General features: G+C 30.9%; 1 protein-coding gene across 1 annotated transcript; it reads right to left on the bottom strand.

The window, feature by feature from the left end:
- Positions 1-2819: 2819 nt before the first annotated feature.
- Positions 2820-8318, bottom strand: LOC136224795 (protein RICE FLOWERING LOCUS T 1-like). Its single transcript, XM_066013218.1, has 3 exons — positions 8017-8318; positions 7830-7918; positions 2820-3292 (listed from the first exon to the last, which is right to left on the bottom strand). The coding sequence occupies exons 1-3, from the start codon at positions 8038-8040 to the stop codon at positions 3019-3021; spliced, it is 387 nt and encodes a 128-aa protein (XP_065869290.1). The 5' UTR covers positions 8041-8318; the 3' UTR covers positions 2820-3018.
- Positions 8319-10775: the final 2457 nt, after the last annotated feature.

Below are 10775 nucleotides of genomic sequence, written 5' to 3'. Positions count from 1 at the left end.
AAAGTTTGCTCTAACATACGTTTGCATATATAACTTGTAGATTTTATAATTACATTAATTTGTGCATAAAAGTATTGTATATGCTACTCATACATATAAAATTCACTACTCATATCTATAACCGCACTCATGTCGTCAACCCGTGTTACAAAAATAATAATTTTAATAAGCTTAGCTATCTGTTACAAGTAACTCCCATATGGTTTATATCTGTTAATAATGTTGTTTTCTAAGAAATTTTATTAATTCTTGAAAAATTTCGTTTTAATGCAATTTAGCTGTCGTTTGATTAGGAGAGCGGGAGTGGATTTTTAGAAAGAGAAAACTCCACAAAAGATGGTTTTGGGAAATAAAAAATGTGATTTCATTGTACATGTTTAATTCTTGAATATTTTTTATTTTGAGACAGTTAACATGAGTTACTTAAAATTGAGTGACAATCAGTATTAGTGTAAAGTTCAGTGTTCATACAATTAAAAAGGTTGAGTTATAATGTAAAAATGAGTGAAGTTGAGGGTGTAATTTACCCAAAACAGACATCACAAAAAGGCCAGCCACTAGGGGTGGGCACGGTTCGGTTAACCAGTCCATCAAGGTAATTTGTTAACCGAACCGAAATCATCGGTTTTTAAATTACATAAACCGAAACCGGTCCATTAACATCGGTTAACCATATGAACGGTTAACTAATATTTTCGGTTAGGTTTCCCGGTTAACGGTTTTTAACCATTTTTATCTGATTAGCTAAAAACAACGGTTAACCTATGAACATGGTTAACCAAAACCGATCCATTAATTTTTTTTATCAAAGCCAGTTTACAAAATTAATATCATAAGTACTCATTATAGCTTACAAGTAATTCAAGATCTTCCAAATTAATTAATCTGTTAAACACTACTTCTATTTTATATTGCAAGTGCTTCAATGCTTTCTCAAATAAGTGGTTAACCAAATGGTGGAACAATAATCCTTGGATATAATTGAAAAATCTGATCTAAAACACCAAAATCTAGTCCCAAAATTAAAGATACATCAATAATATGCATCTAAACTCTCAATTATAAAGAAAAAAGAGTATTAGTTGACAGATTATGAGTTCGATGAGCTGCTTTCAAATTGACAAAATCCTTAAAATCTAAATCTAAATAAGGAAAAGTTGAAGCAGAAGTAGTGGGAAAAGAAAGAGAGAGTTCAGATAAAGTATAACCAGAACCCACAAAGATCCAGAAATCTAAAACAGGTAGCAAAAAAAATCAATTCAAAAAACTGACATATAAGGTAAGTAAAATCTCATGAGATGCAGAGATGAAACCGGCTATGCCTATGTATGCGTTAATCATCAATAACTGGCACCATGCGAATTCTCTCCTCCATGTTTATAACTTTATCAGACCTTCTTAAACTTAGAAACTATGAAATTACGAGAGATTCCTGTTTGTCTGAGAAGAAATTTATCAGCATCGGAGTTTGTTTTTCCGATCCTTGAAACCCAACCACCGGTGCTGGCTGTTGTCTACTGGGCGGCGGAACAGAAAATAAATGGGGAATAGGGATGGTTGAAAGAAAGCAGAGAAAGCAGAGAAAGTAAAATGGGCGGCTGTTTAGGAAAAATGGGAGCAGGAAGAGATAGACTTTAGGGTTTCCAACTATTTATTTTTCAAAAAAAACTATATTTTAATTTTATAATATAATAATATAAACGGTTCGGTTAACCAAAAACCGTCGGTTTTTATATATTCAAAACCGAAACCGAAACCGAAACTAAAAACCGAAAAATTCAATTTACATAAACCTAAACCATAACCATCGGTTTGGTTAACCAGTTTTTCGATTCGGTTTTCTAATTTTCGGTTCGGGTAACGGTTTAATCGGTTTTTTTGCCCACCCCTACCAGCCACTGGGCACCAATTATAATCAATTGTATTATATGCAAAAGGGAGAAAATAAAAATGACAGGAGCAAAAGAGTCTTTTTTTTTTTTTTAGGGTAATTAATTTATTAGTCCCTATATTATTTTCAAAAACACATGGTAAGGTCTCTAACCTTTTTCTCAGTGAACTGTTTAGTCCTTCTGTCTGTTTGTTAGATTTTTTACCGTTTATGACTTCGGAAATGACTAAATTACCCTTTACTATATGGAGAACAAGAAAAAGAACAGACCCAATGCTTACGAATTTGAATGATTAAGAAAAAAAATCAAGAAGAATAACACTCAAAGTTGATTTCAGATGCATTAGAGTTTAAAGGAAAAGAAAATAAAGGAAAAGAAGAACGCAAATCCAAATTGACTAACAGAATCTTCATGACAATCTAACAGCAGCGACTAAACAGTTCACCGAGAAAAACGTTAGGCACTAAACAGTTCACCGAGAAAAACGTTAGGGACTTTACCGTGTGTTTTTGAAAATACAGGGACTAAACAGTGTGTTTTGTTAAAATATAGAGACTAATAAATTAATTACCTTTTTTATGATAAACTTGAGTAGTCGTTGTGACTTTTATTTGTCCTTATTAAACATATTGGAGCATGTCAGAATAAATACAAAACACTAGAACATAGAAAATATTAAGAGTTAATTATATATATATCTTGTGGTATTTGCAGATGATATTTGTAGTATTTTATTTACAAACACAAACATGTGGTTCTAAAATTTTGGTAAGTGGTTTTTACTTTACTAAATTTAACACATAACAATTTCAAAATCGAAATTTTCAAAAATTAAAATTGTTTAATATCATATTTACTATCGAATCATATTTTTTATTTTTCAAAATCATCAATTTTTGAGTTTTCTATCTGTAAACATTAATTTTCTCTCTCATAAAAAAACCTCAAACCTAAAAAAAAAGTTCAAAAATTAAAGTTGGTTAAAATATGTGTTAAATCTTGAAAATTTTCATTTCGAGATCATTATCCGTAAATCACAAGACTGTGTTTGCCCAAAAAAATACCACAAATACTTATTAGTAAATCGACGAAACCACATTACATCTATATGCAACTAATCCAATTATTAATTCCTGTAATGTCTCCTTCCTCCAGTGCCACCTTCCCTCTGGCAATTAAAATAAACAGCAGCAACTGGAGAGCCAAGATTATAGTCCTGTGAAAAGTTTCTACAACTGAAATTATGACGGTAAGCAGGTGCAAACACTGTTTGTCTTCCTAATTGCCGATATAATATGAATACAAATCTATGTATTCCTGTTAATGGTCTTGGACTCTCATAGAACATTATTTCTTGACCAAAATCTGTCCCTGTTGTTGCTGGAATATCAGTCACCAACCTACAAAACCATATGATAAAAAAAGTAAAAATAATAATAAATGCTAGGATTAATTACATATAGATATGTTATGTAGTTTCGTCAATTTGCAGATATTTAAGTGTTGTTTTTTATGAGAGAGAAAGTTGATGTTTAGAAAGAGAAAACTCAAAAAATTATGATTTTGAAAAATAAAAAATATGGTTTTATATAGTAAATAGAGTAAATAAATTATTAGTCTCATCTTTTTATCGTTATTATTCCTTTGGTCCTTCTGTCTATTTTTTTAGAATTTTAGCCGGTATATTTGACATAAACAAACAGACAAAAAATAATAGAATAGCTTGGTAATTATGTATTGTACTATGGTTGTCCTGAAAGTTAAGATATGTTCTCTTAAAAATCTAAAAAAAATAGGCAAAATAACGAAAGAGTTAATGTTGAGAAAAGATATGGACCTTAAAATGTGTTTTTAAAAAATAGAACGACTAAATTACGTAAAACGGTGGGAACTAGTAAATTATTTACCCTAGTAAACAACTTTAATTCTTGAAAATTTTCATTTTTGAGATTGTTATTGGCCAAATTTAATAAAGTAAAAAAATGCAAAATTTTACAACCATAAAATTGCATTTGTAAAAAAAACAATTTGCAAATAATGCAACCACGGAACATCTATTTTGTAGCTAATCCAAATAATAATTAATTCTACAATGAAACTACCAAGTGAATAATAATTCCAAAATTAAAAGTTGAGGCTTTTTTCAAGTAGTCAGTGATATTTATTTCATCACGGTACACTACTTTCTTCTTTCAGTACAATGTGATATGATTCCTGCAAACTTTGAAATATCATGAATGTTTTCACTTTAGAAATATCTAGATATTTCTGTGGGAAGTACAGACAAAAATAATTGTCTGGCACTGATATTTTAGAGAAGCATTTTGAAAATCAAATAGAAATGTAGTGAAAGGATAACTAGTTATTGTTTCTGGAAAATAGTTTGATTTTAGCATTAGAATGATACTATTTTGTGCACAGAGAAATGGTGTAGTTTTGTGGCAAAAAAACAAAGTTCTGTTTGTTTTACACATTTAGAATCAAAGGAAAAATAAAAATCATACTGTTTTGTGTACAGACAAATTATGTAGTTTTGTGGTGAAAAAAACAAGGGTTAATGACCACAAAATCCAATTTGGGAAAATTGCACAAAAATTCATATTTTAACAACTATTTACAATTTTATGATTATGTCAAACTAGTAAAATTATTATTTTTAATATATTTTAAGAATTGGAATTTATAAATTAAAAGTCTAGAATATATTTTCTAGGGTTTATGATTTATGAATTGGTGTCTAAATTTTTTAAATTATGGTGTAAATCATAATATATAGAGAATAATGACAAATTAAGAATTAAGTTTTGTGATATTTCAGTGGCAATTACAGAAAAAAAAAATTGTCTGACACTGATATTTTAGAGAAGCATTTTGAAAATCAAATAGAAATGTAGTGAAAGGATAACTAGTTATTGTTTCTGGAAAATAGTTTGATTTTAGCATTAGAATGATACTATTTTGTGTACAGAGAAATGATGTAGTTTTGTGGTGAAAAAACAAAGTTCTGATTGTTTTACACATTTAGCGCCAAAGAAAAAATAAAAATCATACTGTTTTGTGTATAGAGAAACTATGTAGTTTTGTGGGAAAAAAATAAGGGTTAATTATAAATAAAAGCCAGTACTTTTACATTTTTTTTTTGCAGATCCGTAATTATGGTTACTAAAATTTCCATGTTTCTAAATTTGGCCAATAATGACCACAGAATGAAATTTTCAAAAATGAAATGATATTTTCAGCAAATTTAATTCTTCAACTGTAAAGAGAGAACTTTAAAATTGATGATTTTAAAAAATAAAAAATATGATTCCATAATAAATATGATACTAAACAACTTTAATTCTTAAAACTTTTCATTTGAGATCGTTATTGGGCAAATTTTGAAAAATGAAAATTTTTCCAACCAGATAAAAAAAAAGCATAGAATTTTATTTGAAATTAACCCAAAAAAACATTTTACACCTTTAGCCCAAAAAAAACATCAATTCATGGTAATGTGGTGACATTATGGATTCATTGATGTGCCTTGTTGATATGGTTATTTCATATGGTTCTTTGAGTTTTTCAATTTTGTTGGCCGGGCATATCGACTAGATTACGTGTCAAGCGATGTTAGTCCAATACTCTTTTTTATACATATTTCTCAGTGATATAGTATACGTGTGAGTTGATCCTACACTTGTTTTAATAAATGTAAACATAAAAGATTGTAATAAATGTAAACATAAAACAATCTTTGAATTATATAAGGGTAAATTACATCAATGGCCACTGAACTTTACTCATTTTAACATGGGTAAATAATTTATTAGTCCCCTAGTTTTTACCTAACACACTGTTTAGTTCCCTATTTTGAAAACACATTATAGGTTCCCTACATTTTGCCAATATTAACCCTTTGGTCCTTTTGTCTAGTTTTTTTAGACTTGTAACCGTTATATTTTAACATAAATAGACATATATAAAATAACAGAGTAACATGGTCAACTTGTATTGCACTGTGGTTGTCCTAAAAGCTAAGATATATTCGATTAAAAATCTAAAAAAATAGATAAAAGGATCACAGGGTTAATATTGGTAAAAGATATGGACCTTAAAATGTGTTTTTCAAAATAAGAGGACTAACAGTGTGTTAGGTAAAAACTAGGGGACTAATAAATTATTTACCCTTTTAACATTGTGGCCACTAAACTTCAATTTTTAACCGTATGACCACTCAACTTTACATATTTAAATATCGGTGGCCACTCAACTTTAACTAACTCCTCAAAATGAACCGTTAACAATCTCAAAATGGAAATGTTCCAGAATTAAAGTTGTTCAGAACGACATTTACCATCAAACCTTAATTTTTATTTTCCAAAATCACCTTTTTTGGAGCTTTCTCTCTCTAAAAATACACTCTCTCCTAACCAAACAACACCTAAATAACCTCAAAACAAAAAAATTTCAAAACTCAGTCACCTGTCATTTAGAGGTGTTGAAAATGTAAAATTTAGTAGTCATACCATCAACAATTGAATTAGATAAAGTTCAGTGGACATGAGTTTAATTTACCCAATTATATAGTATAGGTGTGATATCATCCGTGTGTTGGACCAATAATTTAATGAGACGTGACATAAGCATAACTAAGAACTTAGTAGAGAGAAGACTATATCTACGGATGCAAATATTCTCAAATGTGGGTTGCTTGGATTAGGAGCATCAGGATCAACCATAACCTATAAACATAAAGGGCGGCCCGGTCGCATTACGCGTCCCCGCTGAGCGAGGGTCCGGGGAGGGGTCCCACCACAAGGGTGTATTGGGGGCAAGCCTTCCCTTGCCAATTTAATTGGCAAGAGGCCGCAACCATAACCTATAAACATAAACATAAAAAAAGATGAAAATAAAAGAAGATGAACTTGTGAGATATTAATATGAAGTGGACTTTTAACTATAAGCTCGAGCTTTTAGTTGCATTGGTTCCATGACATGGTATCAGAGTCACTTGGACTAAACGATTGAAGGTTCGAATACCATATTATGGAACTAATTGAACTAAAAACTCAATCAGATAGTTAAAACCCAATCATAGATCTTATATTAATCTTTGGTAAAAAAAAAAAAAAAAAAAAAGATAAAAATAAGTTACCAAAGTGTAGAAATTCCTTAAGTCATCTCCACCAATATCAACTCTAGGACGAATTGAAACTTGCGAGGGTTTGATCTCACAGCTATTATTTATCTCTTTGTTATAATGAATAATGAGGGGAATAGAGGCAGTAAAAGGGTCCAAAATATCCCCAATCACTCTCCCAACAACAAGAGGCTCTGGATTATTATTTCTTGACATATTTTTCAAATAAAATGTTGTAACTTCTTTCTTTCTTTCTTTTCTGTGGCTGCAATTTAAAATAGCTAGGTACAATGCCTGTTTATATATATATAGATATGTTTTTGGTATCTAGTCTCCATTCTTTTCCATCCATGTGTCCATAAAAGGATTCTTTTCTTTTATTATTTCCTTTTCATATTCTTGATCTTTCTAGGAAAAGATATTATTTATAGGATAATTAATTTATTAGTCCCTATATTTTGACAAAACATACTGTTTAGTCTCTGTATTTTCAAAAACACACGGTAAAGTTCTAACGTTTTTCTCGGTGAACTGTTTAGTCTGTACCGTTAGATTCTCATGAGGATTCTGTTAGTCAATTTCGATTTGTGTTCTTCTTTTCCTTTATTTTTCTTTATCAATATGCAGCTAAATATCAAAGAAATGAAACAAAATATCTGCAAATGTCATCACAGTTAATGGATGCCAAATTATATAATTAAACTGCATCAATACCAACTCTATCTCAAAATCACTACCTTGTATCTAAAACCTAAAACACATTTTCCAGTTTTCAATTGAAATAATAGCAATAAAAAACGTATAGCAACATTTACCTGATCCAGCGGTACAGGCAACAATTGCCTGCATATGCCTTAACCAGCGGGCAACTAAAACTAATTATCTCAATTGCTTCTTCTAATGTCTGTACAAACAAGCAAGTCTTCAGAACAAGTCAAAACTCAAACCCTTACAAGTAAGGGATAGGATTTATGAAATTGAAACACGTACTGCGTAAGTTACCTTCAGGATCAAATAACTCTTCATTAACAACTCCAGCTTTTGAAGATATCTAACCTATTGAGAATTAATTAGTGAAATGATTGGTTACTCTTCCTCCGCCTCCGCCTCCGCGTCTCCGTCAACACAATGATCTCAGCCAAAGTGACCCCGATCACCACCCATACATCTCGGATTCGACTGTCGGCGGCCACGTAATAAGAGAGGCCGATGGAAGACTCATCGGTGACGACTAGAAGGTTCGGTATGATGTTTCTCTTTTTAGTTTAGGGTTCTCTGTGGAAGAGAAGGAGGAGCAGAAGAGAGGTGGCTCTTTTGTGTTAGGGTTAGGTTTTGGTATATGATGAATATATAGTAAGAATTAATGGTAGGGTTAATGTGGACCGCTAGATCTAAACAAATCAATGGTCTAAATTCATTTCTAAAATTAAATAGGAAGACATTTGGTATTCTGATATTTACAAATTCATCCTTACTAAAGACCACCAATGATATTTTTATTTAATATTTATTAATAATTTATTTTTAAATATAAATTTTTAGAATTCAAATTATTATCTTTTGATACGGTCTCTTAAAAGTTTGGAAAAGCTTTGCATCGATTTTTTACAAGATATCATTAGGATCAGTAACTTTAGTAAATGATCGTTGTCAATATTATTTTTATTTTATTTTGAATTTAAACTAGTTAGATATATTAATAATTTGAATATTATATTTAATATTCATTTAGTATTTTATTATAAATTTTTATTTTATTTTTTAATAATATTTATTTTTAAATTTTAATATTAAAATTAAATCAATATAAAATTTAACATTGAAGTGATTTTAGATTTATAATACTAACTAATATTTAACTATTTAAGCATAATATAAGACATATTTTTATACTATTTATAATAAACATAACATGGAAATCGACTTGATAGTGACGTAGACATGCTTGCTATGGAGCAATTTAAACGGTTCAATCCGGATAGGCACATAAAAACTTAGCATGAATTGGACTAGAAAATTTGAGCTAGTTGAATCATATACCACTAAGTAAGTTAAAAAAAAAAATGGGTTAATTACACTTTCATTTCTTACCAATCTAGACACTTTCATTTGATTTGGACCAAAATACTCTCACTTTCTTCATAACTATAACATCACCATCTTCAACCTTACACACTGTCACATTCGTCGTTAACTTAGCCGAAAACTTACCTCTAAATCTCATTTCACCACCCAAACGGCTAGGTCATTCTCATGATCCATCACGCACTATTTTGGGTGTTCCCCAGTACTGCGTTTTATATAACGCGACATATAACATAAGCTAAACTATATCGCGTTAAAGGTGAGGGAATTTTTGTCCAAATGAGATTAAAGTGTCGAGATTGGTAAGAAGTTAGAGAACAAGGCTTACTATATGTAAATGAGCTTTCAAATTGGCCCATATTTATAACTAACCCATGGGTGGATTTATATAAGTTTAAAAGGCTAATAAAAATGCCTAATATATATTTACCCTCAGGTACTCGTCCAAAAAATTTAACTGTCCATGTATTTTTGAAATATCATATTTACCACCTGAACTTGCTTAAGAAAGCTTACATTGATTTATTAACCCACTGATCTTGCTTAAAGTGTGTGAATTTCAACTTCACCGCAATCTCTTTTTGCTATGCCATGTAAATTTTAGACATAAGTCACTTTAAGCAAGTTCAAATGATAAATAAATTGTTTTCATTTTTGAACAAATATAGAGGACTATGGATATATTAACTAAGCCCTAATAAAATATCTCCAAGCCCCAACCGGTTTTTTGGACCAAGTGTAGAGAGTCCTTGTTGTATTTAGCTAAACAACGGTAAATAAAGTAATCATCAATACAATAATTATAGTAATCTAGATCAATTAGTTTTCTTATCATGATAACTGTCGTTATTTTGATTAGGGATAAAGTGCAAAAATACTCTTAACGTTTACAGCCAGAAGTAATTTTACCCCTAACGTCTAAATACGTTATGAGTAAAATTGCTATTGATTGTATTAAAGATAAAATTGCACAATTTTAGACGGTAGGAGTAAAATTGCTTCTGAGTATAAACGTTAGAGATATTAAGTTAATTCGTTACTTTGACTCTTATTATTATTTTTTTTTTTTTTGTTACATGGAGGGAGAACCCGAAAAACTAACTAGTAATTAATTTGGGAAAAGAGATCTCTATCCTATCTCTAAGTAAAATATCTTGGACGTCTGCAGGCGGCATACCACACTCGTGATGATCCAAGGCTAAAGAGCCCGTGAAGTTTGCCATCCAGCTTGGTTAATCTCCCTGTAAACGTGCTGAAGTCTTACAGTCCAATTTCTAGCCAATAGATTTTTGCATTGCTTCAGTAACCAACCGTATCTGTCTCGGGTCACATCTTTCTGCATGAGCCTAACCACCACTTGCGAATCAAGCTCCATTACAATCCGTCTGAAACCCTGCTTCCAAGCACAGTCAAATCCAAAATATAACCCCCATAGTTCGGTAACAACCGTTGTGCATATCCCTAAATTCGCCAAAAATCCCCCTCACCAATGGCCATTGCTGTCCCGAATAAGGCCTCTCGTGCTCGCTAATCCCGGATTTCCGTTGCTGGCCCCATCAGAATTAATTTTTACCCACTCCATCTCTGGTGGCTTCCATCCTACGTTAACCTCCATCTGATTTCCTACGTCTCATCCTTTAGCTATCGAAAAAGCTCCCAGAAAGGAAGCCGTCTGA

The sequence above is a fragment of the Euphorbia lathyris genome, chromosome 3 (assembly GCF_963576675.1).
Source record: "Euphorbia lathyris chromosome 3, ddEupLath1.1, whole genome shotgun sequence".
Classification (NCBI taxonomy): Eukaryota; Viridiplantae; Streptophyta; class Magnoliopsida; order Malpighiales; family Euphorbiaceae; genus Euphorbia; species Euphorbia lathyris.
Note: the sequence above shows the minus strand (reverse complement) of the source record. Positions and strands in the feature narration are given on the sequence as shown.

Excerpts from the sequence above, each read along its gene's own strand:
- LOC136224795 (XM_066013218.1), bottom strand. The coding sequence starts at position 8,040 with ATGAAGAGTTATTTGATCCTGAAG. Across the intron at positions 7,919-8,016 it reads AGAGTTATTTGATCCTGAAG|ACATTAGAAGAAGCAATTGA; the intron begins GTAACTTACGCA and ends TTGTTTGTACAG. Across the intron at positions 3,293-7,829 it reads TGCCTGTACCGCTGGATCAG|GTTGGTGACTGATATTCCAG; the intron begins GTAAATGTTGCT and ends ATGGTTTTGTAG.